The sequence below is a fragment of the Helicoverpa armigera genome, chromosome 16 (assembly GCF_030705265.1).
Source record: "Helicoverpa armigera isolate CAAS_96S chromosome 16, ASM3070526v1, whole genome shotgun sequence".
Lineage (NCBI taxonomy): Eukaryota > Metazoa > Arthropoda > Insecta > Lepidoptera > Noctuidae > Helicoverpa > Helicoverpa armigera.
In genome coordinates, this window is record NC_087135.1 from 5905151 (window position 1) to 5920003 (window position 14853).

Here is a 14853-nt window from a genome sequence, read left to right on the forward strand (position 1 = left end):
TGTAAACACGCCTCGGGACCTCATCCACACATTATCCTTCATCGCTTCGCCTTACGAAAGTCTACAAGGAAAAATAAGCTGTTAGTATTTAACATGAACGTTGTTTTTCGTTTGCATACTCGTTATCAATTGAGGCGTGAACAATTTACGCGTGAAAGGAGTAACCATCGTGTTACCCTTGACGTAGATTATATCGTCTGACGCGTTAAATCTTATTAATGTTATGTTAAACTCTCGGAAGCGCCTGGGATCCTAAATAGATATGCATAATACAAGCTTGTTGATCTACGTACGATACCTTAGTCACGACGGTATCTTTCACTTTAGCCCTTTTTTGCGCCGAGCGGAGGCGTAATGTAATCCCATCTGTGTCGGCGCCGATGTTCTCTCTCTTTATAAGTTTGGTTATCTACATTACTTGGGTAAACATATCATTACTAGATTACATGATTTGCGGTTAAGCCTTAAATGCTAATAGTGTTATAAATTACCAGGAGGGGTGTTCCCGTGAAGATGGGGCCCGCTACACTCCACTCTCGGCCTTGTCATCGATGCAACCGCCGGCAGAACACTCTCATCCACACCCAGGTAAATATACTTTGAATATTAAACACATACATATTGAATAAGGTATTTTCAGCGTTGGTGGTAGGTGCTTCGTATCATATTCGTAAATGAAAATTCACCCGCCGTTATCAAATGTAATATTCTCCGTAAAAGATAGGGATGTTCCTTTGTTACAAAATACATAAGAAAGAAACATCGGTTTCTTTTTGTTCAATCTATCTGCGAGGTATCGGTAAGATTTCGAAGCATTCAGATAAATTGGTAGGCTCGCGATATGCACATCGCTGGTTGTGGCGCTATTTTAATTTAGATCGTCAGATTTTTCTGCGATCCACAAGATATCGTCTTCGCCGGTACCGGCGGCAGATTGCAAAGTGTATGCTCGTGAAGACAGCCAATATACGTAATAATATGTATCGAGTCAGTAGCCGATTAATTGCGATTATATCTACGAAACTCGTTTCTCTTGCACGTTGTAACATTATATTATTAAATCTTCATTTTACTCAGGATTTATGGATAGCTCGCATAAATCTTTAAGGATTTTATTATGACTAGTTTTTTTTAAAGCTAATTAATAACTTTATTGAAAGTAAATCTTTTCGTTTATTTATTTAGAGGAAAGAGAGAAAAACTATATGTTCAAAATACATATATAAGGAATATTATTTTGATGTATTTTGCAAAGAGCTATTAAGTATTGTTTATGAGGAAAATGTAAACTTTTCCTTGTTTATTATGTTTTCATTATTATAATTTATTATTTAAAGTAAAGCTTAGAACAAATATCCTTTTTTTTAAGCGTCAAAAGAGTTCAATATTTACTGTCTAATTTCATAAAAATATCTAAACATTCAACAAAGAAAATTATTTTAAATGTTATTAAGTTGTGCACTTCTCGCACATATTTAGATGTTTAACCCGGAATTATAGTTTCCTTAATTCCAACTTTATTTTCATTTTATCTGAGTTGGTCGGGAATTAAAAAAAAATAATGCAACTAATTAATTATAATTCCTATAATTAATATATTATAAGTTGGACTCGAGTTTGGCTATTATTAACGGCATTAACGCCCTCGTTAAACTTATAAGCCCGGCAGGCGTTTACCATGATCACCCCATTTAATTGTTTTACTTATACCGAACGATTATAAAAACTTTTTATCTTTCGGTAAAGTATCCGGCTCTACAAAATCATTTGTAATATTTCCGTTAGTTATGAATGACTGTAGTAAAATTAAATTTGTTAATACAAAAGTAAAATCAAAAGATATCATCAGTTGGAATCCACATCTTTCTTTAGCACAAGTGTACTTACCTATATACCGTAAAAATATGCGTTGAATCGAAGTGGCTCCAAAACCCAAACTAACAAAAAGGTCATTGACATAGAAACGATATTCCATTATTTGTCTCCGAAAGCACCAATCAGCTAACCTACCATAAAATGCCTTAACTTAAATCGACTAGTTAAACGAATCGCAACATCGACTAGGTAAAAAAACATAAAAGTTTCATAAAATATCAATTTAAATATGTCATATTTGAGTAAAAAAGTAAAACGGCTAACCCTTCGTTTTACCTATTATATTAATACCCACTGGCTTTACACGTGACTTCCGCGTTCCACCTCGTTTATTAAAAAGTGAAAACTGTGAAACTCCATTTGATTGTTTTCGAGTAACCGGAGCCGAAAAAAGTTCTTAACGAATATTTTTTGTAGCTTTGATGTCATTTCGTTTTGAATTTTCCGTGTAACGTTCATAGAAAAACAAGTGAAACTTTTTTACTTTCATTTTCATAACGTGTTTCATCGCATCATACAAGTTTTGTTTAAAATATAAATTTTTGATAGGTAAACCTTTTCTAATGATAATAATCCTCTTTTTGACACTGTTGTTTAAAAGTAATTTTGTAATAAAATCATAAGGTAAGTTTCACGAAATTTTGAGTTTAATCTGCAAGAAATACGCGTTTATTTATTTATACATATAACAGAGGAAAACCGTTTAACAGGAATTTATTTATCTGAATTACAATATTACATAAACGCTGGAGTTTCCGCCACGTGCCACATTAATATTTGTAGAGTATATTATTTTTATTTGGTTTCTAAGCGGGAAATACGTGAAACATTTGCAATTTGTATTATTTTATGCTAAAATTGGTTGATTTAAGACTTATTCTGTACCCTCTCTGAAACGAGAATTTCCCAAGGTACCTACAGTACCGCAAAAACTAATTTACTTTCTAAAAAAACCTTAACCATGTTGTAGCAAATAACATTCATGAGCTCAAAGCTTTAGTTCTTGTTGAAAGCATCAATCATGTTTAAAGTCACTAAAACTTTTCACATTGAGTTTTTTCCGACTGGGATTAGCTAAGCTTAAAGTGGTGTTAACACGAGCATTGAGCCGTGCCCTCATGACTTTTAAACTAACCACATATTGGCCCACAACGCCAACAAACACCCATTGCCTCATCGGTTGACTGATTGATCGAACTCCTGGATACAAAACGAGCAATGCTTCCGCAAAAATTGCTTATAGATTCAATCGTGGTTTAAATTCAAAACTTCTACGCCTCATTTGTCATGTGAACACTTTGTAGAAGGGTCGATAGAATAGTAATGATGTTCACAACACGTCTGCTGCAGTTTTTCCTCCTTCTTGTATGTTCGTTCAACTAGAAAAAATCTTTCGATCATTTAAGTTTTGAATTCTCTCAAACGAGACCTCTTGACAAGGTGACGTCTGGAGCATATAAATAAATCAACCTTGACCAATACTTACTTGAACGCATACGAGCGATTTTGATCTCCTCATTAAATAACATTTGCCTTACTTATAGCACCCTATCAAAGATCTTTAGAACATACGGTGCACGCAGGTCTTTAGCTTGTACGTAATGCATCATATTGTCTAGATTGTAATCTAGCTCTTGGCTTCGGTTTCGCTCCCTTTGACAAAGTTGACCAGTCGGTAATTTTGCTGTTACCGATCCCTTTTGTATTTATTTATGAGGCGGTGGAGGACTGAGAATTTAAAAATGTATTAATGTTACCGTCCATTATATTTTATTTATATTTGTCATTATTTTTGGGTAAGCAACTCAGCTTCATTCGCCGACATTTCCCTAACACGCGACGAGTTAGCAAAACAAAGGATATTTGATCAATTAGTCGAGCAACGTTTCCATTAGGACCGGCTAATAAAAAAACCAAAAGTATACCTGAACACCGAAATGTGGTTATTACACGGACTGGGTCACAGACAGCCAAACAGATTCGTTCAAATGGCCCCTTTAACATTATTTATTAATATTTTTCATTGACCATAAATATCCCCAGTAACGTGTTGTGGACACATAGTTCTAATTTATTTAAGTCTGTCGGATGCCAAAACGTGTAATTTAAAGAGAATAAAATGCCTTTATTTGACAGATTTTTTATGTGCCGGAATTATTTAGCAAAGTAGAATTCTTCTCTTAGATTCGGCTGTTTTCGTTTTGGAAACTATTTTTTCGCCATAAGGTTTTTTGTGAATTTATGTTTGTGCTGAAGAATCAAAAAGATCTCGATTCCAGTGTCTATCATCGTGACCGGTTGCCTCATATCGCACGTTAATAGGTCAATGTTTTTCACCGAGCGGCGACCTCGCCACAGCGGCGGCGGACGGCGCGGGCGCAAGCGATGTGTCGCGTTTCACACACGCCGAACGTTTTTTGTTTGTTTCTCTTCGCTCATTGGTTATGCCACCACTGTTCACGTTTTGGTTATTAATTTTTATATCATGTCGGCTTGTTATTTGTTGCGTGTCTTCTTGTCAAAATGTTTTATTTACGTTTTTAACCGAGCTTATTTTTAAACGTATGAATGGACATGACACATGCTCAAATAAAACTCATTCAGTGTCAATCATTCACGTTCACATCGAAAATTACAAGTCTAATGATATTCTGAACCAAATTGCACCATGATGAAGATGACACTCTTGAATGACTTTAGCAGCAGTTGGCCGTAATTATGTTTGGAAGAAAAATGTATATTTTTAGGCACAATTGGGTCCCTTCTAAACATTTTATAAACAGAGTATAAGTTAAGTAGCGACTGAAGTAGGTATAACAACTAGTTTGGCCAAGTGCCAAGCCCGCAGATGTCGAAGCAGAATCTTGGCCTGCCCGGCTCTTCCCGGAGAATATTATAACACCTATTAACATAATCTCTTAGGTTTTAGTCTCATTTTCCAAGTAATGTCCTCTGTGATCCCCAGACATGTCTGCCTCGGTTTGTAGTTTTAGTCTGTGGTCTGTGTCTTGTTCTGATGTGTCAATTATGAATACCGTAGACTAAATGTAGACGCTTTGGACCAATTTAGGTGTCTTGTCTGTTCTTGTTGTTTTAGTATGTTCTTGATTTTTCATTAAGATGTTGCTCTATACAATGTTGTCGTCATCGCCTAATCTAAATACCTAACCTGAGTTCTGAAATCTTCATGTAATAACTTTACGGTTTTATATGCATGCATGGGCGTAGCCACACTGGGGCAAGCTGGGGCATTTGCCCCACCCTGGGCCCTGGCTCTGACCTATAAGGTGTCTAATTAAACAATGTTTTTTTTACTAACTCTAACTAACAACATCAACAATCATATGTATTATCCGTAAGTTATTGAACAAAAAAATTGTCGACTTTGAAAAGAGCGCGATCAAAACAAAATGCACGCTCGAGTTCCCGAAGGTGCGCGGTGCGCGCGTCATTTGAAAGCGAGCCGTATTCCCTAAAAGAATAGTTGCTATGTGGCGTAGCGAGCCGAGCCGTCCGTCTAATCCAAAAAATAATGCATTGAAGGAGATGGAACTGGTAGATGTGATGTGATCAAAATTTCGGAAATGCAATTTTATCCTAGTGTAAAAACCGCGCTCGCTATTTTGCTTGCCCAGCCATGTACGACCTGTACAATAGAACGATCGTTTAGCATAGTGGTTCTTAACCGCTGGTCCGCGAACCACTGGTGGTCAATGGAGACATTCCGAGTGGTCCGCGAAGCTTAGCTGCGCGACGTGGCTATACGTTAGGTATCTAACTTTATTTTATCGACTTATTTATGCGAGCGAGGGAGTTTTCGTATGGACGTAAATCGGGTGTGTCGTACCTAGTCCCCCCATTGTATACTTGGGCGACATTTTACGTAGTTTTTGGTTTTAAGTCTTAAAAAATAACTAAAATTTCGAGCTCGCTTCGCTCGCGTATTCAGAAACTATATTATTTTTGTATTTGTCAAGAAACAAAAAGTTAAGTACGTTTGGGCTAAATTTTACGTAATATTTGGTTTAAGTCCGATAAAAATTTTTCGCTCGCTTCGCTCGCGTATTCAGAAACTATGTGCCCTCATTTTTGCATTGGTCAACAAACAAAAAGTAAAGTACGTTTGGGCTAAATTTTACGTAATATTTGGTTTAAGTCCGATAAAAATTTCGCGCTCGCTTCGCTCGCGTATTCAAGAACTACATGCCCTTACTTTTGTTTTTTGTCCTGTGTGTGATTGTTTATTTTCTGTACCTGAAAATATAAACTCTCAAATTAAGAGACAAAAAATCGGAGGGCCCCCGCACTACCCCGGGGGATAGGTTGACTGCTGCCCCACCCTGAGCCCAAAGCTGGCTACGCCCATGTATGCATGCCTCATTTAGAAAAATACTTCCGGAATAATTTACAAACAACAGACGCGTCACTAAACGAACAACTAATTCAGTTTAATCCAATAAATCTTCTATTCGAAATAGGTCCAACATTTACAAATATTGACCGACAGAGGTCGTGTTTGTCGCTGCAAAATAAACTTTTAATCCCTTTAGTTGGAACTGTGCTCAAACATTAAAACCGCTGTGAGCACCACTCCGCTATAGTTGACACTTTGTGTTAGACAAACAAAAATACTTTAATGACGCGATAATGATACTGAAACTACAAACTAATTAAATTGGACATTGTTATTACTCTGAAGCGGTTAAAATGAAATATTTAGTGAGAATTACTGTTTTGTGAAATGTAAATTATGTAATAATGCTCGTTGGTTGTGCTAGTTTCATTAACGATCTAAGTACCCGCGCAGATTTAAATATGTAGTACGAAGTAAAGATCACAAAGCAGCTCTTTATATTCCAGTTGCAAGCAGAACTTAAGACAAAGGAAATTACAAAGCTATGTACACAAGAAATATGTTTAATGGCATGTAAAGAGAAACCCACATTGTGTATGTATCTTAGTCCTGTAAAGCAGCCAGTTTTAGTGGCATTAAGCTCACATAATTTCGTACTTAAATGTTTGTAAGTAATACTTGAAGCTTGAAGTTCGCTATTAAATTTATTTTGAGAAAATGGGTTAACTAGAGTAGGTGAATTAGTCTGTAGGTCTCGAGTGCGCTTTTACTGATTACAATTTGTTATACAATGAGGTAAATGGGGATCCTACGATTTAGCCAGGTTATTTTCAGAAACTTTAGGTATAAACATAGAAATCATTAAAGGACTTTTAATAAGATCTTTGGGGCGAACTTTGGGGGAGGCCTTTGTCCAACAGTGGACGTCTTTCGGCTGAATATTCGGCTGAAAGACTAATGTTTTTTATTTCTCAATTCAATAAAAATAAAAAATACTTAAGTACATGTACGTTATCTTTCTGTCCATTTTCCCCCAGTGGGGGCTGAAGCCAGACTGATAGCATCCCCAACGCGTTCCGTAGCAGGTTGCGCACCTACCCTCGCACCAGGTAAGATCTTGTTACCTCACAGAGGTGGTAGCCGCTTATGCCATACTGAGGACCTGTATAATAAACTAAACTGGCTTATAGGTGCTTAAGAAAAACATCCTTATCTAATAAATGGGAAGTTTGTCACTAATAACTAACTATGTAGGTAAATACGTGGTGAAATTGTGATTACTAATTATGTATATTTTTATAACTTCATTTAATGTTTGAATGGATTTTCTGGTTTTATAATTGGCACTTAAACCATAACATCTTTACCCGATTAATTATAACCCGATAAATTTACTTTAACTCCGCTCTCTGGGACATTCGGTTCATCTGTATGATTTTCACATATTCCTAAAATTTTATCAAGTATTTCGTTGTCTGCTAAGCCGTCTATCTCTCCCCATATCCATATAACTAACTAATAATCGATTATATTATCAAAAAATGTACACTATTCCTAACATTAACTTGGTGGTACAAAGTTAAAAATGATTATAAACGTGTTTATTCTTTTTGTCCCGTTTCCCCTAGTGGGGGCTGAGTGCGGACATGGTTCTGCCCCACCACTTTCTGTGACAGGCTGTCTGCCTAAACTCATACCAGGTAAGATCTTTTATCCTCTAATATCCATTATAGTGGAAACTCTATAAGAGGACTTATATAATTTTACAATGGTGTGTACCCAAAGGTCTCTTGAAAAGCACGTTTTGTGACTGTTCCCGTGTCGCTTTTTGCCCAGTAGGGGCAGATTACAGATTAATTTCTCCACAATAGACCTCCTACAGGCCTAACTAGTTCCTACAGGTATTTAGTATCATTCAGGATAGGAATTAACTAAACAACTTCCGATATTTTACCTACATTTTCGTTAGTTATGGGTTACTTACTTTTAGTAGTAGAAAAGTAGAAGAAGTTGCGCTGTTTTTTTGCTAACCTTTGTTCCAAATAATCGTTTCACACTTATTAAACGCCAAAAAAACATTCCCAAGGCACAAAATAAGCCCATATTAAGACTTAAGAAAATACCCAACGTTTTTGTCATTTAATAGCATAATTTGCGACAAAACGATAAGCAAAACATAAAAAAGTCTTCATATTTTTTATTCCTTGGGTATTTTTCCCTTCATAACAAGTGTTGTTAAGCGATTTCTGACAGGTAATACGCAATACATTACTTTATCGCCTCTATAAAATCGTCTCGAGCATCATAATCAGTTTCTTTTGAGTGTAATGAGTTATTTGGCTAGTGTTCGAGTAAAGTTCTTGCTTTTTGGAGTTATGAGATATGCCTATTTGTAACTCGTCGCGGTCCGGTGGCACGGCGCCAGCGCCCCCTATCTTGCAGATATTAAATAGCAGCCACTTATCTAAGCGGCCGCTCACCGCACAGACTCCAAATCAGCACTATCTCAACTGTTTGATATTCAATTTAATTTCGTTCCGAGATAATTCCAAATTGAATAGCCGCATACGTGTGTGAAATTTTACAGCACTTTAGCAGCGAAGCTTTGTAATTTAACCGATTTAGGCACATAATTACGTCAGCGCAAAATATTACATCCTGTTTTTTGCACGAATAATGACCCGGTCGAGGCTCGCTTATTCATTACTTGTACGTAAGGAAAACCACGTGCAAACTGTACAGGAAATCCGCCAATACAAAACAATTCAAACAAAGTCACACAGCAGAGTTCACTCAGATAGAGGAAAGTTTGCTCAGATTGGGGTTTAAATTACAGGTCACGTTGAATTTATTTAATTTTCTTCTCGGGATAATTCAAATTTGAGAGCAGAGCATTTAATTTGCATAGCTTAGCGAAATCCCATTTCGGTGAAACCCGATTACTGTCTAAGCGGCCGTGGCCTATTTGTTATCTTGCTGAGAAAAACCATTTGAACATTTCTCGGGACGGGCGAACAACAAAATAGCGAAGGACGAGAGAGAAGAGAGCTGCGAGTTAATCATGAAAGCCGAACGCTAATCGCTCCGCATACGCCGCTCTGGCTTCACTTTTTTGTGTTGTTTGCTGTCGGGATAAATGTATGACAACTCCGAGATATGTTTGAACTATATTTATCTGTATTTTCTTTGTTTAAACCGCGCTCCTTGTGTTGGTTTCGTGTTAGAAAAAGTGCCTCATATTTTTTTCAAGGAAGTTTAGAATTTGTAGAAGCAAAGCAAAAGTGTTCTGTATTTAAATAGATTCCGAGCTGAATTCTAGACTTCTAGGAAATACCAGTGTTTTCTTTTGTTGAATGTTTACGAACATTCATGCTGAATTCTTGAAGCACAAACTTTTTATCTGTATTCAAAGAGTATAATATTTTTGTTAGGATGCCTGAAATTTATGAGGTTTTCAATCTGAGATTGGGGGAAATAGGTCAGTAAAACCAATGAAATAAAACTACATTTGTAGGTATTAGGCTGTAAATATATGCAAATCTAGGAAAGCTTTATTTGAATAATAAAACTTAAATAATATATACCTATAATCGCAATCAAAGCCTTAGTAAGCATAATAATCAATACCTTTAGTAAAAGTACCTTAACAGAAATTTTCATTCTAAAGAACAGCATCTTTTCATTTAATAAGTAATTGTTTTTGCTAACCCTTACACATATTTCTAAAGTAATGCTAATGTAAGTAATGTATTGTGCGCAGTGCCAGAATTGGGAGGCCTAGCGCGCCGCCCCGGGTGCTCCAGCGCATTCTCCGCGCCTTCCACCGCTTCTCATCATGAACAAGGTTTGTACTAACTTAATTTGTAAATAATAAATATGTAAATAATCGTATAAACATAAGCATATAAACTTAAATATCATATAAGGTAAATATATGCGTATATTTTATGTCTACAATAAATACACAAAAATGTGCTTATTTTTCGGTGATTATTTAGATAAATCTTTTAAAGCACTTAATTTTCAGCAAACATGTTTTTTTATTGGAATAGAAATAAAACTTATTTTAGGCACCTATATCTTATCTGAAATTTAAAATCTATTCTTGAATACTGCATGCTTTTTTTTTATTCATTCATTTCCCCACCAAATTCCAAAGAATTTATCGCAATATATTCGATGCTGAATAAATTTGATAAACAATTACGACACTGCATGTAAACTGTAAGGCATTAGTCAAATAGTTGAGTCGTAAACGTTCTATAAATTACAGGTATGACAAATTTAATGATCTATAGCCAAGGTTTCATTTAATATTTGTCTACAAAACTAATTTATGGCCTGTTCTGCGTAGAAGGCGCATTTCTCATGTTCATAGAAAATTGCTTAATCTTTCTTCTGATAGAGACGTTATTTTTCAATTTAAAGCGAAATTGTGAGCGTAGTGAGTTACAATAATTTACAGATTTGTAAATAAATATTATTCATAGGTTCCTGGTCGCTTTTCTTTTGTTTTATGGAAGTGTCGTATTTAAGCTGTGAAATGAACAGCCAACCTTATTAGTCATGTTACATACTTAAGTAATGGAGTATTTGAAAAAGCTCTTTATACATACAAGGTATTGATTTGCATTTGTGCAATATTTCACTAGGTTGACATAAAATACGTAAATAATCTATTAGAATTACAGTCGACGGGAAACAGTTAATATGCGCTGCTTATTTTGATATTTTTTTCTTTGTGCTAATCGACATACATTATACCAGTATCTTAATGAATTTAATTTAATGTGATTAGGTACGCATACACACTCTGTATACAAGTCTATTTTGATAATTTAAAATATTACAAAAATGCCAAACCAGCCTTCCTAAGCGACAACTTATAAAAGTTTAACGACACTTCAAAAGAAATAGCGCTAGAACTTTTAATGACGCGCAATAGAATTGCAGTCGTAACTGATATTTATTGACAGCCAATTATGTACATACAACAACCATGAATAATTAACTTGCTTGAATTATTCAATCGCTAAGTATAGAGAAGTGGGTAAAGGAATTGTAAAACTGCAGTGTAGTGAAATCTTCAACTGTAATAGTGGTGTAACTGTTTCAGGAAATAGATTAAATATATGGACGTTTAATTTTCTTGGAATTATAATTAGCCTACCTTCTGTGAAAGCTCCATTATTTTAAATTAAAAATACCTGTTTAAATGTATCTTCTGAAGCGACAATCTCAGTAACATTGTAAAGGTTTGTGAGTGAGTATGTGTGATTATTACTTCGTAAACAGCTGAACGGATTTTGAAGATCTTGGCAGAAAAAAAAGTTAAATATATACCTAAAGCTTATAGGTACATCTAAATCCCAGTAATAATTCTGAAAGAAAGAAGCCTGTTTTTAAATTAGGGTAAAATAGCACGTACAATAATTTTCTAATGCTTATATCATCAATACAAACCAAACTAAAACAAAACACGACTATCCTAACAACTGAAAAAAACATCTATCGTTCGATATTCAAAACAAAAGCGTGCTAATGACGTCATTGCAAACAGTGCACGCGTTTACATCGTCCTGTCCACAGAGGAAGGAAATTAATCAGAGATGCTATAAGGCAGGTAGGTCCAACGTCTTCTTGTAGGCCAAAGTAACGTACGGTATGCGTGATCAGTTACTAGAACTAATGAGCCTTTGGGGTTCCTTGACAAATCAATAGTAATCTGTCAAAGATTCTTTATTGATTGGTGATTTGTTCTTCAAAAAAATAGGCGGGTCTTTAAGAAGGCGTATGAGGATGGAACTAGTAATGTTTCTCGTACCCCGTACACCCGCATTTTGACTCGCTTCTTTCTTATGAGATTTTGCGTTATGACATCTCCTCTAGTCATTTTGTTCTCCGTGGTCCTGTCACACGTACAATAATTCTACCACTGCTAGCATTTACGGCCTTACTTAATGTACTTACTATAAAACATATTTGAAACCTCTTCTTAAGTAGCTATAGTATTTTTTTAACAACTTGCAAGCTTCTTACAAGTGCAAGGTAAAGTGCAGGTACTGGTCACCTAATTAAATGGACTAACCGCCATTAGCATGACGTCACATAAAGTTACAGACTTCAAGGTACCCAGCTGCCTGCAAGTTTATCGAGAACTTCTTTCCCTACTGACACTCCATTGAGTAATTAATTCTTTTGCAGTAAGGTTTGCATAAATCACTTACAAGTCAGCTTCGACGTTATAGACTTTGAATTATTTGATGTTGCATTGATTTAACGGTATTGGGAAATTTTGTATTTTTTACCTAATGATTAGTCGACTAAGTACTTATTAATTTATGAAAAGTTTTACTTGCAAATATATAGGTAAAGATTTACTGTATCTGACGACCCTGAGCTGCATCTTTTAGTCTCGCTTTGCTCTACTACAAGAAGAGATATAAAGTTAATTACAATGCAAATTTTTAGGTTAAACAACATAAACAAAACTACGTGAATAGATACCTTTTTACTTAAATTCAATTAATTTATTTATTGCACACTTCAATGTAATTTACACCTAAAATCCTTTATTTTAATGATCTGACGCAACGATTCCAAATATTTGAGTCGGTTCTCAATTACACAGAAATTCTTACATCACTTCGCTTTTAAGATCTTCTTCATCAGTCAACATTACGTTAACCGTTTGCAATTAAATGAGAATTAACTCATTCCTGTTTGTATTGTTTGCATCTTTTGTGTTTATATCATTGTACATTTAAATAGCGGTGAAAAGAGCTTACTTATATCATTTATACAAAACAACAAATTACGTACTAATTTATAACAATTTGTATACATAAAAATACCTAACTGTGCGTCAAAAGAACGTGCTTGATTTACCTCCAAAAAGCTTTGCCTGTATTATTCCCAAAACAAACTCGCATGTATATCTAACCCTTACACGAGTAACAGTGTGTGTCTCATACATATATCATCAAATCTAACCATTACCCAAGAGAAAAGCAAAACAAACAAAGTTCAAAGGCCCGCCGCGGATTCTTTTAGATTCGTTCATACACTTTTAAGAGATACAAGCAATATCCATCAAGCAAATAAAATAATAACAGACGTGAGGAGCGAGGTCGGCGCACACTGCACGAAATCCCCGCTTAGTTTAGTTCCACTACCGTCCTGAGCTCCTATTTGCAATAAACACGTCCCGTGTGGTCCCACAACTAGGAACAAGTTTCACAGACTTGTTTGCACTTGGAAATGTTAAAACTGGGACTTTAGTTCGTAAACGGCTTGAATTTCTTTGGTCTCTCGTGAACTCTGAATTAGCTACGGTCGAGATCTTTAAGAAATGGGGTTTCTCAGTTAAAACTACATGAACAGGTACCTGCTAGTGTAGTCGTACTAGATGAAAATGCTGGCTATTTTCACTTCATTTGCCTAGAACTAGAAGATTCTGCGAGGTGTTACGATGATCTAAGATTACCTATTTCACACCCGCCGCTTTAAAGTTTAAATACAACTTACACAATTTGTAAAAACAAATAGCAACATCATTGAATCAGTAAATAACCTTAGCTTCATGTTACATCCGATTATATCCATGACAGTCGCATATTTCAGCTGAAAAGGAAAATTCCCGCAGTAAGCATTATCCGGGTAGAGTAACAATTCAAACAATTAACTATAATAGCTATAAAAAAACTCCGCTGAAAATTCACCCGTCGTCTAAGCAATGATTTCAGCGGTTAAACAACCGAAAAGCTCGAATATGCATGGCGGTGTTTTGTCTAAAAATAAAATGAAGTGAGAACGAGACTCGAATAAAAATGGCGTCTCGCCGACCAGGAGAGGCTTATTATGAAGGCAATATTCTGTTACGCGTTCGGAATTTATATTTAACCGCCAAACATCAGCTACCGTAATTCAGTGTCACATAAATTAGACCTGTCGTAAACTACTTAACATTCTTTTATCAGCTAATTAGATCCACAAAACAAACAAAGAATTAATTAATAATGAAAGCTGTTTATTTTGCTCTTTCATGACTTACGAATATCTGGGTTAAAGTCTTCCAGTCTATTGATATAAACAGTTTATTGTAGATATCAATAATTCTCAGAAACGAGCAAATACCAGCGGGTTTATGATAAGCCGGATTTAGGCGCGCATTACATCGGTTAAAGTATTTTTATCAATTTTTCGCATAATCGTGAGGTTTACGAGACTTAACTCTGCTTTGCTCCGTAATCTCATAAAGATACATCTGTGTAGCAATTTGAAAATATAAAGGTAAATATACAGAATTGCGTTTCCTTCTCGTTTGACAGCATCGGTGAAATGCTGAAAAGTCAATTCATTTTGAAGACCACTTTAGCGCAAACATTGTCAGTTACCCAATGTTATTTTTCACTAAAAATGTTATTTTTGTAGTCGGATAACACGCTTTATACGTTTTCCGCGCCATTGCGAGGCGTTCGCTGGCCGCGGCTTTCCATGCTCGGCATAAATATTTGATATCAAGCAGGCGCAAACCACAATTTTACTTTATCACATACCGCGCGTTTGTTGCTCTATTTCAACCGACGATTACTTGTTTACAAACGGTATTACGTCGCCTGTAT

At 35.6% G+C, this 14853-nt stretch overlaps 1 protein-coding gene across 7 annotated transcripts in view; it reads left to right on the top strand.

Annotated features, from left to right (window-relative positions):
- The window catches only part of LOC110376501 (uncharacterized), a 209786-nt gene that overhangs the window by 58864 nt on the left and 136069 nt on the right, over nucleotides 1–14853 (top strand). For 4 of the 7 annotated variants that reach the window (XM_064038615.1, XM_064038618.1, XM_064038617.1 and 1 more), the window contains exons 3-6: nucleotides 495–588; nucleotides 7267–7338; nucleotides 7858–7929; nucleotides 9990–10073. In XM_064038615.1, coding sequence (XP_063894685.1) covers nucleotides 495–588; nucleotides 7267–7338; nucleotides 7858–7929; nucleotides 9990–10073 — 322 coding nt within the window. The remainder of the gene's footprint in view (nucleotides 1–494; nucleotides 589–7266; nucleotides 7339–7857; nucleotides 7930–9989; nucleotides 10074–14853) is intronic. The other 3 variants (XM_064038620.1, XM_064038621.1, XM_064038619.1) reach the window with 2 other exon arrangements.